General features: G+C 55.0%; 15 protein-coding genes across 15 annotated transcripts; 10 read left to right on the top strand and 5 right to left on the bottom strand.

Moving 5' to 3' along the window:
* Positions 1-34: 34 nt before the first annotated feature.
* On the bottom strand, positions 35-1789 carry KL911_004095 (uncharacterized protein; the record flags this gene model as incomplete). The annotated part of the gene is made up of 1 exon (XM_043199348.1): positions 35-1789. The coding sequence occupies one exon, from the start codon at positions 1787-1789 to the stop codon at positions 35-37; it is 1755 nt and encodes a 584-aa protein (XP_043053364.1).
* Positions 1790-2091: 302 nt separating this feature from the next.
* Positions 2092-2415, top strand: KL911_004094 (uncharacterized protein; the record flags this gene model as incomplete). Its single annotated transcript, XM_043199347.1, has 1 exon — positions 2092-2415. The coding sequence occupies one exon, from the start codon at positions 2092-2094 to the stop codon at positions 2413-2415; it is 324 nt and encodes a 107-aa protein (XP_043053363.1).
* Positions 2416-2842: 427 nt separating this feature from the next.
* On the bottom strand, positions 2843-3654 carry KL911_004093 (uncharacterized protein; the record flags this gene model as incomplete). The annotated part of the gene is made up of 2 exons (XM_043199346.1): positions 2843-3335; positions 3428-3654. 2 exons carry the CDS (start codon positions 3652-3654, stop codon positions 2843-2845), a joined length of 720 nt encoding a protein of 239 aa, XP_043053362.1.
* A 1103-nt stretch (positions 3655-4757) lies between these two features.
* On the top strand, positions 4758-6203 carry KL911_004092 (uncharacterized protein; the record flags this gene model as incomplete). The annotated part of the gene is made up of 1 exon (XM_043199345.1): positions 4758-6203. One exon carries the CDS (start codon positions 4758-4760, stop codon positions 6201-6203), a length of 1446 nt encoding a protein of 481 aa, XP_043053361.1.
* Positions 6204-6447: 244 nt separating this feature from the next.
* Positions 6448-9975, top strand: KL911_004091 (uncharacterized protein; the record flags this gene model as incomplete). The annotated part of the gene is made up of 1 exon (XM_043199344.1): positions 6448-9975. The coding sequence occupies one exon, from the start codon at positions 6448-6450 to the stop codon at positions 9973-9975; it is 3528 nt and encodes a 1175-aa protein (XP_043053360.1).
* A 39-nt stretch (positions 9976-10014) lies between these two features.
* Positions 10015-10668, bottom strand: KL911_004090 (uncharacterized protein; the record flags this gene model as incomplete). Its single annotated transcript, XM_043199343.1, has 1 exon — positions 10015-10668. One exon carries the CDS (start codon positions 10666-10668, stop codon positions 10015-10017), a length of 654 nt encoding a protein of 217 aa, XP_043053359.1.
* Positions 10669-10755: 87 nt separating this feature from the next.
* On the bottom strand, positions 10756-11657 carry KL911_004089 (uncharacterized protein; the record flags this gene model as incomplete). Its single annotated transcript, XM_043199341.1, has 2 exons — positions 10756-11498; positions 11639-11657. 2 exons carry the CDS (start codon positions 11655-11657, stop codon positions 10756-10758), a joined length of 762 nt encoding a protein of 253 aa, XP_043053358.1.
* Positions 11658-11769: 112 nt separating this feature from the next.
* On the top strand, positions 11770-12820 carry KL911_004088 (uncharacterized protein; the record flags this gene model as incomplete). The annotated part of the gene is made up of 2 exons (XM_043199340.1): positions 11770-12379; positions 12588-12820. The coding sequence occupies 2 exons, from the start codon at positions 11770-11772 to the stop codon at positions 12818-12820; spliced, it is 843 nt and encodes a 280-aa protein (XP_043053357.1).
* A 36-nt stretch (positions 12821-12856) lies between these two features.
* KL911_004087 (uncharacterized protein) lies at positions 12857-13474 on the top strand (the record flags this gene model as incomplete). Its single annotated transcript, XM_043199339.1, has 2 exons — positions 12857-13022; positions 13257-13474. The coding sequence occupies 2 exons, from the start codon at positions 12857-12859 to the stop codon at positions 13472-13474; spliced, it is 384 nt and encodes a 127-aa protein (XP_043053356.1).
* Positions 13475-13541: 67 nt separating this feature from the next.
* KL911_004086 (uncharacterized protein) lies at positions 13542-14018 on the top strand (the record flags this gene model as incomplete). Its single annotated transcript, XM_043199338.1, has 2 exons — positions 13542-13595; positions 13677-14018. The coding sequence occupies 2 exons, from the start codon at positions 13542-13544 to the stop codon at positions 14016-14018; spliced, it is 396 nt and encodes a 131-aa protein (XP_043053355.1).
* A 21-nt stretch (positions 14019-14039) lies between these two features.
* KL911_004085 (uncharacterized protein) lies at positions 14040-15073 on the top strand (the record flags this gene model as incomplete). The annotated part of the gene is made up of 2 exons (XM_043199337.1): positions 14040-14377; positions 14683-15073. 2 exons carry the CDS (start codon positions 14040-14042, stop codon positions 15071-15073), a joined length of 729 nt encoding a protein of 242 aa, XP_043053354.1.
* A 102-nt stretch (positions 15074-15175) lies between these two features.
* Positions 15176-16267, top strand: KL911_004084 (uncharacterized protein; the record flags this gene model as incomplete). The annotated part of the gene is made up of 1 exon (XM_043199336.1): positions 15176-16267. The coding sequence occupies one exon, from the start codon at positions 15176-15178 to the stop codon at positions 16265-16267; it is 1092 nt and encodes a 363-aa protein (XP_043053353.1).
* Positions 16268-16285: 18 nt separating this feature from the next.
* Positions 16286-16642, bottom strand: KL911_004083 (uncharacterized protein; the record flags this gene model as incomplete). The annotated part of the gene is made up of 1 exon (XM_043199335.1): positions 16286-16642. One exon carries the CDS (start codon positions 16640-16642, stop codon positions 16286-16288), a length of 357 nt encoding a protein of 118 aa, XP_043053352.1.
* A 73-nt stretch (positions 16643-16715) lies between these two features.
* KL911_004082 (uncharacterized protein) lies at positions 16716-18428 on the top strand (the record flags this gene model as incomplete). Its single annotated transcript, XM_043199334.1, has 1 exon — positions 16716-18428. One exon carries the CDS (start codon positions 16716-16718, stop codon positions 18426-18428), a length of 1713 nt encoding a protein of 570 aa, XP_043053351.1.
* A 364-nt stretch (positions 18429-18792) lies between these two features.
* On the top strand, positions 18793-19901 carry KL911_004081 (uncharacterized protein; the record flags this gene model as incomplete). The annotated part of the gene is made up of 2 exons (XM_043199333.1): positions 18793-18874; positions 19216-19901. The coding sequence occupies 2 exons, from the start codon at positions 18793-18795 to the stop codon at positions 19899-19901; spliced, it is 768 nt and encodes a 255-aa protein (XP_043053350.1).
* Positions 19902-19908: the final 7 nt, after the last annotated feature.

The raw sequence follows: 19908 nt of genomic DNA, 5'->3' as shown, positions 1-19908 counted from the left end.
TATATTATGTAATATACGTACATATTCTACAACGTCACTGGCAGCTTTGCACTTTTTCGAGCAGGTTCTTGCCGTCGTCGGCCGTCTTGACGCGCGCAATATACGTCTCGAGCTTGCCGTCGGGCGAGAACGTTGGGATCCGCATGGAGTTGCCCTTGCCGATCAGCTCGTACTTAACGTCTTTCAGAATAGCCACGTTGAGCAGCACGTTCAGGCTGCCCTCGGACCGCACCAGGATCCGCGACTTGCCCGTTTCTGTGTTCTTGAGCACCTTCAGCTCGCCCAGCCCGATCGACTTGTACGGATCCGACTTGTCAGCCGCGTCGAACTTGAGCACCTTGGATTTTTTCGTGTACAGAACCGTCTCGTTCTCCTCGCCGGTTTTCGTGTCCACCTTCTGTGTCAGCTTGACAACGGCAAAGTCGCCCTTGACGTCCTCGTTCTGCACCTGCTCCTCCTCCTCGTTGGCAGTGTCGTCCTTGTTTGCTTCTGGTTTTGGTGCAGAGAAATTGAAGTTGAACGTCGAAGCGGCAGGAGCGGTGTTCTGTGACGTGGACGCGAAATTGAACGGGTTGGACGCGGCAGGCTTTTGTGCGGGCTGGGACGAGAAGTTGAACCCGTTCGAAGGGGCGGAGAACGAGAACGCCGGCTTGGCCGGCTCAGAGTCGGCCGTTTTGGTTTCGGAGGGTTTGGTGAAGGAGAAGGCGGAAGAAGAGCCAAACGAAAAGGCTGGTTTCTGCTCTGACTTCTGCTCTGAGTTTTGCTCCGGCTTCTGCTCTTCTTTGTTCTCCTTTGGCACGTTGAATGAGAACGCCGGTTTATCTGTAAACGAGAATGTTGGTTTTCCTGCTGGTGTTTCTGCTGGTTTTTCCGCTGGTTTTTCTGGCTTTTCCACAGGCTTTTCCTGCCTTTCAGTCGGCTCGGGCTGGCTGCCCAACGAGAAGGCCGGGGCGGGCGTCTGACCAAACGAAAACTTAGGAGCCTCCTTAGGAGCCTCCTTAGTCTCTGTCTGACCAAATGTGAACGCTGGCTTCTCCTCCTTCTTCTCCTCCTTTTCCTCCTTCTTTGGCAGCTTAAACACATTGTCCTTGATCTGTGTGCTGCCCGGCAGCTGGAACTTTGGGCCTTCTATCTTGACGTCGTCGTCCGAGTCCGAGTCCGGAGGCGGAGCGTGGCCGAATTTGAACCCGTAGTTCTTCGACTTTGGCAGCGTGTCCAGCTTGAACGCTGGTCCTTTTATTTCCACTGGCTTTTCCTCCTCCTCCTCAGATTCTGCAGGCTTGGTATCGCCAAACCTGAACTCGGGGTTCTCCACCTCGCCCACCTTCACATCGACCTTTGGCACCTCTGCCTTTTTCACGGCAATTTTATTTTTCACCACCTTGTCGTAATACTCATTGTACTTGGACAAAACGGGACGCAAGTCTGCAATGGGGTTCTTTTGAATGGCGTTGTTGATGGCCTGCAAAAAGAGAGCATTCAAGGATTTTAACTGTGTAGGCTGGTCGCTGATAACCTCCTCTGTAGACTTTGAAGATGCAAGCGTATTGGCTGGTTTACTAGATTGTTCCGTGGCGGAGGCCCCGAGGAACCCAAAAGCCCCGCCAATTTTGGGCTCTGGCTTGGAGCCGTTCGCGGCCTTGAGCCGCGGCTTCAGCCTGGCAATAGGCCGCGACGCCATCACGTCCGCCGAAGCACGCTTGGCTCCCTCGAATACTTCCTCGTCGCTGTCGTAGTCCTCGGCAAGAGCGGCGTCTGCTGTGAGCTGGGATTTGCTTCTTTTAGCCATGGCAATTCCACAAAACACGAACCAGTTGACCTGTACACAAACACGAGGCTCTAGCGCGTTTTAAGTAGGATATCAGTTTCAACTGCGAAACAAGTTCGAAGCACACGGGCAGGCTGGTGTAGGGAGGTGCGCGAACGGGCTGGCGATCTCGACTGGAATATGTGTCACATGACTTGCACGCGGGCTGGGTATCTCTGCTTATCTAAGCCAGGTTAAAATTTTCAAAACCGTGTGAATTATTTGGATAGCCAACATATAACACAAGGTAGGTGGATTATCGACGTTCGCCGCTAACACGCTAGATGCCTCCAAAAGTTCAACAATCCAAGGCAGCAAAGGCCGCTGCCGCCCTTGCTGGTGGTAAGAAGTCCAAGAAGAAGTGGTCCAAGGGAAAGGTTAAGGACAAGGCCCAGCACGTTGTTGTGCTGGACCAGGAGAAGTACGACAGAATTATGAAGGAGGTGCCAACCTACAGATTTGTGTCTGTTTCCATCTTGGTCGACAGATTGAAGATCGGTGGATCCGTCGCCAGAGTTGCTCTCAAGCAGCTGGAGGAGGACGGTGTGATCAAGCCAGTGCTCAAGCACTCCAAGCAGTACATCTACACTCGTGCTACGGCTGAGTAGATTAGTATAATACATGATGCAGAACTTTTGTAGCACGATCGGAGGGTCTCGTAGCGCGTCAAGCGTAAAGTCGGGGCGGCTGGTGCGGCCGGCGTCTGGCAGGCGTTCAGCTGCGAGCCTGTACTCCTGGATGCCGCCGGTGCCCGAAATAACGCTCTCAAATAATTCACAGATTAAATGCCCACGCAAAAAATTTTACCTCAAAAGTTTACTGTAAGTACTGATGATGATTGTTCCCCAGAACACTTCGTAGGCGAATAATCTCCGATTCGATGAGCCGTGAAAACATGCATCACCATCTGAAACAGTACTGACCTCCAGGTTTGGTTGACGTGTTCAGGAAAACACTTCGATGAGACAGCCACAGGCATTCTATGATGAATACTACTTCAGTTCTGCTTCTGAACAAGTCTGAAGACAACACAGTTTACCAAAGCTCAAGTTTCTGACGGATGTCTTGTGTCTCATCTATGTAGTTACATGTAGTTACTCGGCCAAGTACTGGGACTCGAACTTGCTCTGTTTGACGCTCAAAAACTTCTTGACCTCGCTCCAGAGCTCCACGATGGTTGGGTTCTTCTGCTTCGACATGAACGTGTCCAGTTTGCTGATCACCGAGTAGACGAAGAACCTGTTGTCCTCGCTGTGCAGCAGCCTGAGCCAGTAGAACATCGCGTAGCTGACGAGGCCGAAGCCGGAGTTGCCTCTCATGCACAGCGTATCGAACGCAAGCAGCACAAACAGGAACAATTCGTTGTAGACGATGATTTTCTTGAAAACCGGCTCCAGTTTGAGCAACGGCCTGATCTGGAAGTGGCTGGACAGCTGTAGCGTCGCAATCAGAAGATACGGCAGCAGCTTGAAGAAAGACGACCATCCGAAGAACCAGTGCACAGACAGAACGAGGTACTGGAAGTTTTCTGTGGTCATGAGCGTGAAATAGGAAGGCAGCGATTTTTTGTCAAAGTGAGACATGATGGCCACGCTGTAGCTGATCCAGACACCCACCCACGCAAGTCTGTAGCCGACAAAGGCCACCCACGACTGGTGTTGCTTGTGGACAACGTAGTACCTAAGGAAGATGAGCCCGAAGAGCAACGTGCTGACATGGCCGGCCAGCCAGGCGTATTTCATAATCGGCTGTGGCCGGGCGGCCTTTTTGCGCAGTTTCCTGTTCTTCTTGCCGGAAGGCCGCATTTCAGCCTTGGCCGTGCCGTTAGGCAGCGATTGAGAGGACATGGTGTTAGCAATAACAACTGAAATTTAGGCAGGAACTATTTTGGTCTGGGGTGTAGAGTTTCGCCTGATATGGTGCTTATAGCTTCCTTTGGCAGCGAAAGCAAAGAAGTGAAGAATCCGTGGTAATGGTGGAATGCGTGCAGAGCAGAGTTGATCTCGCGCGAGTAATCGCAAATTGTGATTAGTTTTGGGGTGAATTTTGGCAGGTACAAATAGGACAGCTACGGAAAGTGTAGCAATTGAGCCACATCCACTTACTTGTGCCGCACTGTCGAGAGCATTAAGCTTGTGTTCCTTTACAGTTACTGGCTTAGACTCCGTTCAGCAGGTCGGGTTATTTGATGACTACCAGGGTTGACCTGAATAACGAAAACGGCTCCATAAGTGCACAATAGGAGGCTGACTATGCCGAACGGCCTGCTCTCTCCCTGTGTTTTCCACCTTCGAGCAAAATTTCATCATTGTGATTGGGAAGAAGCGTGAAAGATGCGGTCCTACGTTGTCCCAGATGGCAGTATAAATGGGATTGCGTCTGCCATGGAACAGATTTTACAAACGACGGGACGGGAATTTACTTTCGATGCAGCATTCCTCAGATTTGTGCTGCCAATGCTGCACCACTGAGTCGCAACCACGTTGTCGTCTGTCCAGACGATGATTTCGGCTCCTTGGAAGCAGATTCTGTGTCGGCCATGGAGCAGCAAATACTGCTTTACACAGTGTAGCGTTGTCGAGGACGGCGAGTTGGTGAGCCTCCTTGGACTACATGAGCTTTTTCGCGGAGTATGGGGGGAGGATAAAAAAAACAGTGTAGCTTATTTCAGCTTTATATTTCCTCATTATTTAATTTTCGTCCTTCAAATTACCGTTCCTGAGCAAATGAAAACGTCCCTCTTATATCCCCCGTCAGCACCAAAGCAGAGAAGAAGCCTCAGCCTTGCGGGCTGCCCATCTAGAACAATAGCGTGTCTGTCCTCCCGTAGCTCTTTCTTATATATTGCCTCCTGGCATCTCGCCTCGCCCCCCACATTTTCCGCTCTGGCCAAAATGCATTTTTTGTATGCAGAGTCAAATTAATTTTTAATTTACTTCATTTTTTTACCATGTCGAACGACACCTATGCCACCCCGCTGTCGTCGCGGTATGCGTCGAAGGAGATGTCGCAGATCTTCTCTCTGCGCAACAGGTTCTCCACGTGGAGAAAGCTGTGGTACAACCTGGCAATTGCCGAGAAATCGCTCGGTCTTTCAGTCGTCACTGACGAAGCTATCGAGCAGATGTCCAAGCACCTCGAAATCACCGACGAGGAGATCGAGGCCGCCAAAAAGGAAGAGGCCATTGTCAGACACGACGTGATGGCGCACGTCCACGTTTTTGGCGAAACGTGCCCTGCCGCTGCCGGAATCATCCATTTGGGAGCCACCTCGTGCTACGTGACAGACAACGCGGACCTGATTTTCCTCAGAGACGCGTACGACGTTCTGATCCCCAAGCTTGTCAACGTGATCAACAGACTGGCCATATTCGCTCTGGAGTACAAAGACCTGCCGGTGCTCGGCTGGACCCATTTTCAGCCCGCTCAGCTGACGACTGTTGGAAAAAGAGCAACTCTGTGGCTCCAGGAGCTGCTCTGGGACCTCAGAAACATGCAGCGGGCTAGAGACGACATCGGACTGCGTGGGGTTAAGGGCACCACCGGCACACAGGCGTCCTTCCTGTCTCTTTTCCACGGAGACCACGACAAGGTCGAGGCTCTGGACGAGAAGGTGGTGGAGCTGCTAGGATTTGAGTACGCGTATCCTTGCACGGGGCAGACGTACTCGCGCAAAATCGACATCGACGCGTTGCACCCGCTGTCGTCTTTGGGCGCCTCATGCCACAAGATGGCCACCGATATTAGACTGCTGGCGAACCTCAAAGAGATGGAAGAGCCGTTCGAAAAAAGCCAGATCGGATCGTCTGCCATGGCCTACAAGCGCAACCCGATGAGATGCGAGCGCGTGTGCTCGCTGTCGCGTCACTTGGGCTCCCTGTACCAGGACGCGTTCCAGACGGCGTCCGTGCAGTGGTTTGAGAGAACGCTGGACGACTCTGCCATCAGAAGAATTTCCATTCCGGAGGCCTTTCTGACGGCAGACATTCTGCTCTCGACGCTTCTGAATATCACGTCCGGCCTGGTGGTGTACCCGAAAGTGATTGAGCGCCGCATCAAGGCGGAGCTGCCGTTCATGGCGACCGAGAACATCATCATGGCGATGGTGGAGCAGGGAGCTTCGCGGCAGGAATGCCACGAGGAGATCCGCGTGCTGTCGCACCAGGCGTCGGCGGTGGTCAAGCAGGAGGGCGGCGACAACGACCTAATTGAGAGAATTAAGAGCACAGACTACTTCAAACCTATTTGGTCACAATTGGACAGATTACTCGACCCGTCCACTTTTGTTGGTCGTGCCCCACAACAAACTGAAAAATTCGTCAACGTCACTGTTGCAAACGCACTGGAACCATACCGGGCGCTTATCAATGACGAGCACGTTCAATTGGCTGTCTAGAATCGAAAAACAAGGGTGACTACTGCAAAGGGTCGGAGTCATCGAAATCTTATTGTTTAGGTGCAAGAAACAATACGGAGCTCACTCCGTGCTTATTTTTCTCTGTAAATTTTTTTTGCTCATGACTGAAAAAAAAATGCTGCCCCCCGTAATTGGCGGCACGTCATCTGCCCCCATTTACTCTGCACTCATTTTTATTAGCATCAAATTCCCTTTTTTCTAATCATCTTTTATAGCAATTTCGATGGCCCAGGTCGAAGACTATTCGTCGCTGCACAGATTGCGGAAGAACTCCGAGATTCTTTCCAATGCTAACAAGATCCTGGTCGCCAACAGAGGCGAGATTCCCATCAGAATCTTCAGATCTGCCCATGAGCTCTCCATGCAGACCGTCGCCATCTACTCGCACGAGGACAGACTCTCAATGCACCGGTTGAAGGCAGACGAGGCGTACGTCATTGGAGCCAGGGGCCAGTACTCTCCCGTCCAGGCGTATCTGCAGATTGACGAGATTATCAACATTGCCCTTGAACACGACGTCTCCATGATTCATCCCGGCTACGGCTTTTTGTCTGAAAACTCAGAATTCGCTAAGAAAGTCGAGGACAGCGGCATGATCTGGATTGGCCCGCCCCACAACGTCATCGACGCCGTGGGAGACAAGGTCAGCGCCAGAAACCTGGCCGGCATGTGCAACGTTCCGGTGGTTCCTGGAACGGACGGACCAATCGACAGCGTCGAGCAGGCCCAGGAATTTGTGGACAAGTACGGCTACCCGGTGATCATCAAGGCCGCTTTTGGTGGAGGTGGACGTGGTATGAGAGTGGTTCGCGAGGGCGAGAACATCGCGGACGCTTTCCACAGAGCCACATCCGAGGCCAAAACCGCTTTCGGCAACGGCACCTGTTTCATTGAGCGGTTTTTGGACAAGCCGAAGCACGTCGAGGTGCAGCTGCTGGCCGACAACTACGGCAACGTTATCCACCTCTTTGAAAGAGACTGTTCCGTGCAGAGAAGACACCAGAAGGTGGTTGAGATTGCTCCGGCCAAAACTCTTCCTATCGAGGTCAGAGACGCCATCTTGACCGACGCTGTGAAACTGGCCAAGGCCGCCAACTACCGGAACGCCGGTACCGCAGAGTTCCTCGTCGACAACCAGAACAGACACTACTTCATCGAGATCAACCCTAGAATCCAGGTCGAGCACACCATCACCGAGGAGGTCACCGGAGTTGACATTGTTGCTGCTCAGATCCAGATCGCTGCCGGTGCTTCGTTGCAGCAACTGGGCCTCTTACAGGACAAGATTACCACCAGGGGTTTTGCCATTCAGTGCAGAATCACGACCGAGGACCCTGCCAAGAACTTCCAGCCAGACACGGGAAAAATCGAAGTGTACAGGTCGTCGGGAGGTAACGGTGTGAGACTGGACGGTGGTAACGGATTTGCAGGCGCCATCATTTCCCCGCACTACGACTCGATGCTGGTCAAGTGCTCCACGTCTGGCTCTAACTACGAGATTGCCAGAAGAAAGATGATTAGAGCTTTGGTCGAGTTCAGAATTAGGGGTGTCAAGACCAACATTCCTTTCCTGCTGGCTCTTTTGACCCATCCAACGTTTGTGTCTGGTGACTGCTGGACCACGTTTATCGACGACACTCCTTCGTTGTTCGAGATGGTGCAGTCCAAAAACAGAGCTCAGAAGTTACTGTCGTACCTTGCTGACCTGTGTGTCAATGGCTCGTCGATCAAGGGCCAGATCGGCCTGCCAAAGCTGACCAGGGATGCCGACATCCCGGTGATCCACGACATTAACGGCTGGGAGATCGACATCAAGAACACTGCTCCTCCAGACTCTTTCAGACAGTACCTTTTGGACTACGGTCCCGAGCAATTTGCCAACCAAATAAGAGCTTTCGATGGTTGCCTGATCATGGACACTACCTGGAGAGACGCTCACCAGTCGCTTCTGGCAACCAGAGTTAGAACTATAGACTTGCTGAACATTGCTCCGGCCACGGCCCATGCCTTTAGATACGCCTTTGCCCTGGAATGTTGGGGAGGTGCCACTTTCGACGTTGCGATGCGTTTCTTGCACGAAGACCCATGGGACAGACTGAGAAAGCTGAGAAAGGCCGTGCCAAACATCCCATTCCAGATGCTTCTGAGAGGAGCCAACGGAGTGGCGTACTCCTCGCTGCCTGACAACGCCATTGACCACTTTGTGAAGCAGGCCAAGGACGCCGGAGTGGACATTTTCAGAGTGTTCGACGCTCTGAACGACTTGGAACAACTGAAAGTCGGTGTCGACGCCGTCAAGAAGGCCGGCGGTGTTGTTGAGGCCACTGTCTGCTACTCTGGAGACATGCTCAAGCCAGGCAAAAAGTACAACCTCAAGTACTATCTCGAGACCGTCGACAAGATTATGGAGATGGGCACTCATTTGCTTGGAATCAAGGATATGGCGGGTACTTTGAAGCCTGCTGCAGCCAAGCTGCTGATCAGCAGCATCAGAAAGAAGTATCCTTCTGTGCCTATCCACGTCCACACCCACGACTCAGCCGGTACCGGTGTGATCACCTACGTTGCTTGTGCACTTGCCGGAGCCGACGTGGTCGATTGTGCGGTCAACTCGATGTCGGGCCTGACGTCCCAGCCTTCCATGAGCGCCTTCATTGCGGCCTTGGACAACGAGATCAACACCGGCGTGACCGAGCAGAACGCCAGGGAAATTGACGCGTACTGGTCCGAGATGAGACTGCTGTACTCGTGCTTCGAGGCCGACCTGAAGGGTCCAGACCCAGAAGTGTACAACCACGAGATTCCGGGAGGTCAGCTGACCAACCTGTTATTCCAGGCCCAGCAGGTCGGTCTGGGTGAGCAGTGGCTCGAAACCAAGAAAGCTTACGAGGAGGCCAACATGCTGCTGGGCGATATCGTCAAGGTCACTCCAACGTCCAAAGTTGTCGGAGATCTGGCCCAGTTCATGGTGTCCAACAAGCTTTCTCCCAAGGACGTGGAGAGGCTGGCTTCTGAGCTGGACTTCCCAGACTCTGTGCTGGACTTCTTCGAGGGCCTGATGGGTACACCGTACGGCGGCTTCCCAGAGCCTTTGAGAACCAACATTCTGGCCGGAAAGAGAAGAAAGCTGACTCGCAGGCCGGGATTGGAGCTCGAGCCGTTCGACCTCAAGAAGATCAAGGAGGAGCTGCAGTCGAGGTTCGGCAACTCCATCACCGAGTGCGACGTGGCCTCGTACAACATGTATCCGAAGGTGTTCGAGTCGTTCAAGAAGATCCAGGAGAAGTACGGCGACCTTTCTGTGCTGCCTACGAGGTTCTTCCTTGCGCCTCCAAAGCTGAACGAAGAGATCTCTGTGGAGATCGAGCAGGGTAAGACCTTTGTGATCAAGGTGATGGCCATCGGAGACCTGTCGCCGCAAACAGGCACCAGAGAGGTGTACTTTGAGTTCAATGGTGAGATGAGAAAGGTCACTGTCGAGGACAAGCTCGCCGCCGTGGAGACGGTCACGCGTCCTAAGGCCGACGCGCACAACCCGAACGAGGTGGGGGCTCCTATGGCCGGTGTGGTCATCGAGGTGCGCGTCCATCCTGGCGTCGAGGTCAAGAAGGGCGACCCTCTGTGTGTACTGAGTGCGATGAAGATGGAGATGGTGATCAGCTCGCCTGTTTCGGGAAAGATCGGCGAGGTCATTGTGCACGAGAACGAAAGCGTCGACGCGGGCGACCTGATCTGCAAAATCACGAAATAGTTGGCAAGAAAGCTTTAAACGTTATTATATCATACAGCACTACTTTCTCCTCGCTCTGCGCTTTTCGTCGCTCTTCTTCTCCTCCACGAGCTGCTCGTACCGCGCGGCCAGCTCCTCGTACTCGGCCATCTTTTCCTGCACTTTCTCGTCCTCGTGGCTGGCTCCCTGCCACACGTTCTGCGGGTCGGCCAGCAACTCCGCGGTGTGCTTGTTTTGCGACAGAATTTTGCTCCAGATGTGAATGAGCTCGTTCGCCTTGACTGTGCTCTCTTTGATGCGCTTGATGTAGTTTGTAGACTCCTGGATGGAGATGCGGCTCTGCTCTATGGCGCCGTTGATCTTTTGTAGCTTCTCCAGCTCCGCGTGGATCGCTGCGTCGCGGTCTTTCTGGTGCGGCCGCGCCGGCGACGTGATCACCTCCTCCAGACTGTTGAGTGCTGGCGTTATTTCTTGAGACATTACGCGTGCAAAAAAGTTTTTTATGTCTTTAGGATTCGATTTCAAGTTGGTGCTTCTCACCGAGGACGGCGAGAAAAACGAGGACGGGAGCATCAACGCTACGGAGATGCAGGAGTACGTGCTTGCGGGGATCGACTCGATGGAGAAAATGAACGAGTGGTTCGACAGGTTCGACGAGCAGGTCGCGTACCCGAACGAGGGAAATATCAAATACGACGTCGGCTCGGATGGCATGGTGGTGGTGATTGTGAAGACGCAGGAGGTGCGCAGCCGGGTGCAGGACTTTGTCGCGCAATTTAATAATCACGAGTAGCAGTACACTTAGGCATTAGTTGGTATTAATTTATTTAGCACTGTTTGGATATTTTTTCTTTCATGAGTGAGTCGCCCGACGTTTTGCCCATCTTTGCCAACTCGCTGAAGCGGCACGACGATTCCAACTCGACCTCCCCGCGCGTCCATGGGGACGCGCACGCAGCGGCGGCCGACAGGTTGACGCCGCTCGAGAACGCGCGACAGAAGCTCAGCACCACACAGAAGAACCTGCCTCGCCAAGATCGGCCGCGGTTCCTCCTCCTGGTGCTGCTGTACCTGATCCAGGGCGTGCCCATAGGGCTGGCGTTCGGGTCGGTGCCGTTTCTGCTCAAATCGGCGCAATTGAGCTACACCCAGGTCGGCTTCTTCTCGCTGGCGTCGTACCCGTACTCGTTGAAACTGCTGTGGTCGCCCATTGTCGACTCGTGCTACCTGAAACGGCTCGGCCGAAGACGCTCCTGGATCATCCCTGTCCAGACGATCTCGGGACTCACGCTGCTGTTCTTGGGAACGGTGATCGACTCCCTCATGCGCAACATGCAGGAAAACCTCTACACCCTCGCCTACACCTTTTTCTTCCTCATCCTGCTCTGTGCGACGCAGGACATCGCCGTCGACGGCTGGGCCCTCACGATCTTGTCCAAAGACGCGCTGAGCTACGCGTCCACGGCACAGACGATCGGCCTCAACACGGGCTACTTCCTCAGTTTCACCGTGTTCCTCGCGTTCAACTCTGCAGACTTCGCGAACTCGTACCTCAGGAAAACGCCGAGCTCCGACAGCTTTCTGACGCTCGGCCAGTACATGTGGTTTTGGGGGTGGATCTACCTGGCCGTGACAGTGGTGATTCTCGTTTTTGTGCCGGAAGACCCGCTTTCGCGCGGAAAACAGGCCTCCTCCAAGGACATAGAGCTGGAGGAGCTGCAGAGAGACGAGCAGTCCAGGGCCAACGTGGTGCAGGCGCACACCGCGTACAACGAGCCGGCGGGCAGGAGCACGCTTTTGGACGTCTACCACAAGATGTGGAACGTGGTCAAGCTGAAAAACGTCAAGCTTTTCATCTTGGTGCATCTAGTGTCGAAAATTGCTTTCCAGGCCAACGAGGGAGCCACCAACTTGAAACTGCTGGACAAGGGCTTTTCGCGCGAGGACCTGGCCATCACAGTGCTGATCGACTTCCCGCTGGAGATCGTTTTTGGATACTACTCTGCCAGGTGGTCCACGGGAGACGAGCCTTTGAAACCGTGGATGTACGCGTATCTGGGCCGCATAGCCGCTGCTGCGCTGGGACAGGTGCTGGTGTGGTGCTTCCCGAGGGACGGTCACGTGACCACAGCGTATTTCCTGTTCGTGATATTCCAGCACCTGCTGAGCTCGTTCATGTCGACGGTCCAGTTTGTGTCGATCTGCGCTTTCCACACGCAGATTGCCGACCCGCTCATCGGCGGCACATACATGACCACGCTGAACACGCTGTCGAATTTGGGCGGTCAGTGGCCGAAAATTATCGTGCTCAGTCTGATCGACATTCTCACCAAGGCCCGATGCATGCCTGCCACGCCAATGGCGGCGAATCCGTTTGAGGAGACTCCGTACTTCAACTGCTACGGGCCTTCGGCCAAGAAGGACTGTCTGGGCCACGGCGGCGTGTGCAACACCATTGTGGACGGCTACTACAGCACGAATCTACTGTGCATGATTATTGGAGTGGTATTGTACTATGGATGGATCAGAAAAACGGTGGTCCATCTTCAGGCTCTTCCGATCAGCGCATGGCGGGTGGGCAAGTCCACGCTGCCTATCTGAACAGTCGGATCGACGCATAGATGCTCAGGTAGCTGAAGACGAGGCCTGCGATGTTTTCGAGCAGGGTGTGGAAATGGACAGAGGTGACGAAAATCATCCAGAACCAGAGCCACAGCAGAAGACCGATAAACACCAGGGGATTGTCCTTGAGCAAGCGGCAGAGGCTTGCGGTGTCTCTGGTGCGCGAAAACTCACGCCATTCGTTGTTGAAGTTGCGTATCTCGGTGGCCAGGTCGTCAAGCGTGTAGAACCGCGCACATTCTAGGATCAGAAACATAGAGCTTAGAGACAGAATGAACATATGGCCGGACGGGTCGTGGCCGCCTGTCCACCTCCCCTTGATGGCGCGGCACTGGGCCGAGGTCAGCGAGCTAGAGTAATAGAGTTCAAGGTCGGAGGGCTGCATCAGCCTGAATTTTTGCGAGTCAGTGGCCCGCGATTGCGGGATGTTAGCGCACGAGCCGCCGGTGAGAACAAAGATCTTGTCCATGATGGGCAGGCCAAAAAACCACTGCGAATAGAAGAACCAGCATAGAGTCACGCATGCAAACTGTTTCAAAGAGCCTGCCAGCGAGTCCGCACTGAAATAGCGCGACGTGCTGGGCACTCTGAGCAGCAGTAGAAGGTACACGACAGACGTCCAGAGCCAGCCCTTCTTGACGAATAGGACGTTGAAGATGTTTCTTTTCGAGGTGAAGTAGTTGTGTGTCGTTTCCCGGGGCGAAGCAAGCCAGACCAGTTGGCCGAGCACAATCACTATTGGGTAGAGCAAAGCGACGAGGACTTGGAATTTGGTCAATTTCGCTGCTCTGGCGGCGACGTCCAGCTTGGCGTCCAGCAGTTGCAGATGTCGACCGACAGGATGGTCTTGGCGGACGGCCTGGGACATGAAGAGGCGAAACAACAAAAAATTAAATAGAAAGTAAAATAAATGAAATAAAATAAATGAGACAAAATAAATAAAATAAAATAAAATCCCTTTCCAGATGGCTGAGGTCGCCGACGAGGACCTGCCCACCAGATGGGAGATCGAGCTGGAGGTAAGTGTAGATTTCTGATTGCTAACTTATCAGTTTGTGCAGTCGCTCGCTAATATGCAGTATCTCACTTACCTGGCCCAGACGGGGTTCCTGGAAGACGAGAAGTTCCTGAACTATCTAGAGTACCTGGAATACTGGCGACGTCCCGAGTACGCCAAACAGCTTGTATACCCGAATTGTCTGCATGTGCTGACCATGCTCAAGAGCCCGCAGTTCCGCAAGGACATCGCAAAGGCAGAGCTGAGCTCTGTGCTGTACAACGACATGGTCGAGCGCTGGAAGGAGCCGCTGCGTGAGCCACTGAAGGGCACCAAGGAGGATTCTGGAGCAGGCGGCCAAGAGCAGCCGCAGTCCTCGCCACAGATAAAGAGCGAGGACACTCACGAAGTACCCCAGGTCTCACCCGTGCACGGACTAAAATAATTATTTCAGCATCATTCCACCATGAAGAGCGAGTACTGGAGCAATTTGGCGGGCGGCGCAGTGATTGGGCTGGCGTGCACCGCGTATCTGTTTCTGCTGGGCCGCGTTGCTGGGATCAGCGGCATGATCGGCCGCGTTGTGTCCGGGGAGAGCATCTGGCCGGACGCTGCGTTTCTGGCGGGGCTGGCGACGGGGCCCGTTGTTTGGAGCTGCGCTACCGGGGACTGGCCCGAGCTATCGCTGAGCACGCCGTGGTACGTGCTGCTGCCGGCAGGGTTTCTTGTTGGCTATGGCACGCGGCTGGGAAGCGGCTGCACGAGCGGGCACGGGGTGATGGGTCTTGCAAGGCTGTCTCCGCGGTCGATGGTGGCGGTGGGCTGTTTCCTCAGCGCGGGCATAGCAACGGCTACCCTGGCACACCGTTATCTATAACGGGGCTTCTGGTGCCACTGTATCTGCCCAAACGACCGGCACAGGGAGCCCATGCGTGTGTTCATATAGCCACTTGCGCCTCCTTTGTACGCTAACACACCGTTTTCTGTCTACAGTGTCCAGTCTGTAATTCTGCTACCGTCCAAATTATTCCTCTACAATTCCAATAATTTAAACTAGTCTGCATGTTGCTCAGAAACATCGCAGCCTTCGCGTGCGGCCTAGCGTTCAGCATAGGCCTGATTCTTGGCGGAATGGCCAACCCCGCCACCGTGCGCGCGTTTCTGGACCTGGCCGGCGACTGGAACCCGTCGCTGGTGTTTGTGCTGGGAGGAGCGTTGTCTGTTGCATTTGCCGGGGTGAGGCTGCAAAAACGGCTTTCGCGGCCGGTGCTGGAGAAATCGTTCCAGCTGCCGACGGCGCGCCAGATCGACGCCCCTCTGGTGGCCGGGAGCTGTCTGTTCGGCGTCGGCTGGGGGCTGAGCGGGTTCTGTCCTGGCCCGGCCGTACTGTCCATATTTGTCGGCCAATGGCCGAGTCTCACGTTCGTGTTGGGCCTGCTACTTGGTATGGCTACGTACGGTATGAGGAGGGGCCAAGCTAACACCGGCAAGACCAATTGACGCTGCTGCCAGTTGTTCAGCTGGGTGCCCCGGCGAGGACGTAATAATATTTTTCTTTTCGCAATTATCATTTTCGCCACCTCAGTAGAGAGCTCCTCCTGAATGAGTCAATTTATCCAGCTAAACCTCTCCAAAGACCCGATATACGACCACTGCTTCTCGCAGGACCGCAAGAGCGTCGCCATCACGCGCCAGAACAACGTCGAGATCTACGACCTGTCTGCTGCCGGCAAGCCCAAGCTGGTCGCTGTTCTGCAGCACCACGACAAAACAGTCACGGCGGTGGACATCAGCAAGGACGGCAAGATCGTCACCTGTTCGCAGGACAGAAATGCGCTTGTCTGGGAGCCCGCTGCGGGCGGCGAGTACAAGCCGACGCTGGTTCTGCTGCGTATCAACAGAGCGGCCACGTCTGTGAAATGGAGCCCCTGCGGGTCGAAGTTTGCCGTCGGCTCGTCTGCGAGGGTGATTGCGGTGTGCTACTTTGAGGTGGAGAACGACTGGTGGATCTCGAAGCACATCAAGAGACCGCTCAAGTCGACGGTGTTGTCGCTCGACTGGCACGAGAACAGCGTGCTGCTGGCGTGCGGGTCGACCGACGGGCACGTGCGCGTGTTTTCCACGTACATCAAGGGCGTCGACACGAAGCCGCCAGCCACTGTGTGGGGCGAGCGGCTGCCGTTCCAGACGCTGTGTCTGGACTACAACGTGGGCTCGTGGGTGCACGACGTCAAGTTCGACCCGAGCTGCTCGTTCGTCGCGGCCGTCGGCAACGACTCGGCCGTGTACTTTGTGTACCCGGGCCCGGGCGAGCAGGAGGTTGCGGGCGTCTTCAAGGCCAGAACGTCGTACCTGCCGTTCCGGACGCTGATCTTCGCGTCGCCAACCAAGGTGATTGCCGCGGGCCACAACTGCCACCCGATCGTGTTCGAAGGAGACAGCAGCGGCTGGCAGCAGACGTACGCGATTGACGACCCGGCCACGAAGACAAAGACCAGCAGCGAGAGCCAGTCGGCGCTGAACCTGTTCAGACAACTGGACCTCAAGGGCTCGAGCGATGCGCACAGCGGCGAGCTGCTGACGGTGCACCAGAACACGATCAACGTGCTCAGACCGTTCCAGACGGACGCCCACGGCGTGCTACGGTTCAGCTCGTGCGGGAACGACGGGAAAATCGTGATTTTCGACGTGTAAAAATACATAGACAGAAAGCTAGACGGTGTCGTCCTGGATGGACGTAGTGAGCTCGTTATTTTGCGCGAGGTCTCCGGTGTTGTTCACCACCACCTGGTACACGCTGGACTTGAACAGCGTGGAGATCACCGAGATCTTGGTCTCGAGCTCGCGCAGCTCTTCCAGAAGACTGTCCTTGGTGAGCGCGCCGCGCGACAGACCGTCCGAGGTGGAGTCGACCTCCTTGTTGAGCGTGACGATGTCGTTCTTCAGCTGCAGCAGGTTGAGCGCAAGGTTCTGGTACTGCTTGAGCGTGTCGATCTCCAGCGGCGACAGCTCCGACGCGTACGTGTCGTAGTCCATAGACAGAAGCTCCTGGGACACGTTGTTGGACATGCTGGTAATATTTATTTGGCTGGCGTATTTTCGTTTTCACTTTCGTTTCGCTTACATAAGATAAATAAGATAAATGGCACTCTCACCTCACCTCCTCGAGCTCCCTGTCGGCGACCTTGTCGTCGGCGTACTCGACGTTCTCGGCCTGCTCCTTCATCACGATGTCGATGTCGCCCGCGTGCGCGTTGCCGCGGCCCGTGCGGCTGAAGTGGATCCGGTTGACCTCGGAGTGGTCTGGGGCGAGCTGGGCTCCACGTCTGCCGATCAGGTACCACGGCAGGGCAAACAGCTCCTCCATGCTCTCGAGCGACCTGCCCGTGACCTCTGGCAGGAAGTACCAGCAGAAAACGAGCCCCAGCAGACACACGCCGGCGAAGAAGTAGAACGCTCCGTAGTTTGTCATGGCCAGCAGCATCGAAGGCACAGCCTTGGAGTTGCCGTACTGGTTGGCGAAGTGGAACGCCATCACGACGGCGGTTCCCAGCGACCGCACGCGCAGCGGCAGCACCTCGGAGTTGAAGAGGTACTGCACGGAGTTCCAGCCCATGGTCCAGCCGATGCCGTTGAAGTAGATCGAGGCGAGCGCGCCCTTGCCGGCGCGCACCTGCGATGCGGTGAGGTGGACGTGCTCCTCGGCGGCCTGCGGCACGATCGTCATGTAGATGGCGAAGTAGAGCGACGAGACCAGCTGGATCGTGATGCCTGCGTAGAGCGACTTCTTCCTGCCGATGAAGTCGATCAGGAAGAAGGCACTGAGGTAGGCCGAGGTGAACTTGACGACGCCGAGGAACGCCGTCATCATCATCTTGTCGGTCTGCTTGGACTTGCCGACCATGGCGAACAGCTCGGGCGCGTAGATGGTGATGGCGTTCGAGCCGCTCCACTGGCCGAGGATCTGGATCATGATGCACAGCGCCATTCTGATGCGGATGCTTTTCACCGTCACGAGCGACTTGACGTTGGTCCACAGCGACGTGCCGCGGATCGCGTCTCTTTCGACCTGCAGCTGCTCGTTGATGTCGGCGATCTCCGACAGGATGTAGGGGTGGTCTGGCTCAAGGTGTCTGAGCTTGCTGAAGTTGATGAGCGCCTGCTCCATGTTGCCCTTTTTGATGAGCCAGCGGGGCGACTCGATGCAGAAGAACATGGACAGAATGAGGATCGAGCCGGCCAGCACGATCTTCAGCGAGGTTGGGTAGATCCACTGGTGGCGGCCCGTCTGGTGCAGCGCCGTGCCGTAGTTGGCGAAGTAGGCCGTCATGATGCCGAAATACACCGCGCCCGCGAAGATGTTGTTGCACGTTCCTCTGATCGCCTTGGGAGCGCACTCAGAGATGTAGCAGGGCCCGCACACGACGGTCGTGCCGATGCAGAACCCCTCGATCAGACGGCCAGCGTACAGCTGGCCGATCGAGTGGCTCGTGATCTGGATGACGGCGGCCACGGCCCACACGAGGCACCCCACCTGCAGCGTTCTGATTCTGCCGAGCGCCTCGGCAGCGTAGATGGACACCAGCGACCCGCCGATCGAGCCCAGCTGGACCATCGACGTGATGTTCGACTTGAGGTTGGCGAGCTCAGAGGCGGACTTGTTGGGGTCCTTGAGCCCAAACTCCTTGATAAAGGCGGTCTGGGCCACCGTTCCGGCAATGTTGCCCTCGTCGTAGCCCCTGGCGCAGCCAAGAATTCCAAACACAAAGATAGACAGAAACAGGGTTCTGTTGTATATTTGTGGAGGGGCGTCGTCCTTGTTGAAGGAGAACCTGGAGGACCACCAGTGTTTTGAGTCGCTGACGGCCTCGATTTTCGAGTTTGTGTCCGAGTGGATGGATTCAGACATTGATGAGCAGTGGTGAAGCAGGGGAAGCCAGGAGTGGTGTATTTATACGTGTTCTGTCTCCTCGCGAATGACCCAGGTGCCGTGCTACCCCACTGAAAAATACGTATTCTTGTCGCCGCAACAAGACACGGCAAACAATAGATATGCAGCACCCACGCAAGATCCGACAAAGATGGATAATATTTTTACATCCCCGCATGACCGCTTTGCCTAAAGACAAGCACGCCCCTCACGGCTGGCTGATCAGGTTACTCCATGTTGCGATTCAGGGTTCTGCTACCCCACACCAAGCGTTGTCTTTTTTCCGTCAATGAAAAAGGGTCTTCCAGGGTCCTGGAGATCTGGCTGGCCTGCCAAGGGAAGGGGACTGGTCTGGGCAGAACGTCCATTCTGTATGTGTCTTGGTCATGCAATTCCAAGACCGCGATCACTATTATGTCAGATCACGCTCATGTGACTGAGAAAAAATTCGCACCCACATACGTCTTCAGCACGTCTGCCTGATTCTGGGAAAAGCGCGCTTACCTATATCTTCTCCGCCATTAGCGATCGCCGACAGCGCCCGGGGAAAAGACAGGTCACGTGACACAAAGTCTCGACGAACCACAGGGACAGTGCTCGTAACAAACTTCCCGCACAGCCGGCCGCCTCACGTGAACGCAAGTCACGTGGAGTACACCGGGCACAGGCGCACGTCCGATGTCGGATCTGCTAAGTTGTATCCGATAAAAAGTCAGACTCATGTTTGATGATTTATCGTTACAGAAGGACGACCGCGAGTCGTTGAATGCGTCCGCGCCAGTGCTGGAGGCAGAAGGCGTGCAGAGATATCTCCAGATGGCGAACTTCAAGCTGCACCGGTGTCTCGACCGCCACAACGAATCTTTCAGGGATTTCTGGAAGCTCGATGAAATCCCGGACAAAAACAGCTTCTTCTACCACCACTTCCCGAAGGTGGCCACCAACCACGACAACGAGCACCACGTGTCCAATTTCGGCATTTTTTTGAGCCACTTCTATCTCGGAAGGTGGCTTCCTGACACCATACAAAAGCTGTTGTTTCCTATCGAGCCGGTGGAGCAGAAGCTGAGCGCGAAAAACATGCCCACCATCGCCGAGTGCCGTCTTTGTGAGAGCCTGCAAGGACTGTCTGTGTGGACGCGGACGGGCGAGTGGTTCTGTGTGGACCGCAGCACCCAGCTGCATTCGAGCGACGAGCTGGGCGACCGATTTTTCAGCACGTACGGCGAGTACTGTCGGTGGCGCAAGACGTACAGCCAGCGGCTGCGGGAGCTGGAGCAGCAGGCGTACGAGCTTGACGACTTCGACGCGCTCGAGAAAGAGCTTCAGCGCCTGGAAAAGCTCTGCTTTAGCGCCAAAGTCGACGCAGATACAATTCTTTCCATCAAGAGAGGCTAGTGCATAT

Source organism: Ogataea haglerorum (genome assembly GCF_019207285.1).
Source record: "Ogataea haglerorum isolate 81-453-3 chromosome Unknown 81-453-3_NODE_11_length_416158_cov_97.210077, whole genome shotgun sequence".
Taxonomy (NCBI): domain Eukaryota; kingdom Fungi; phylum Ascomycota; class Pichiomycetes; order Pichiales; family Pichiaceae; genus Ogataea; species Ogataea haglerorum.
This window is presented reverse-complemented; position numbering and strand designations above follow the sequence as displayed.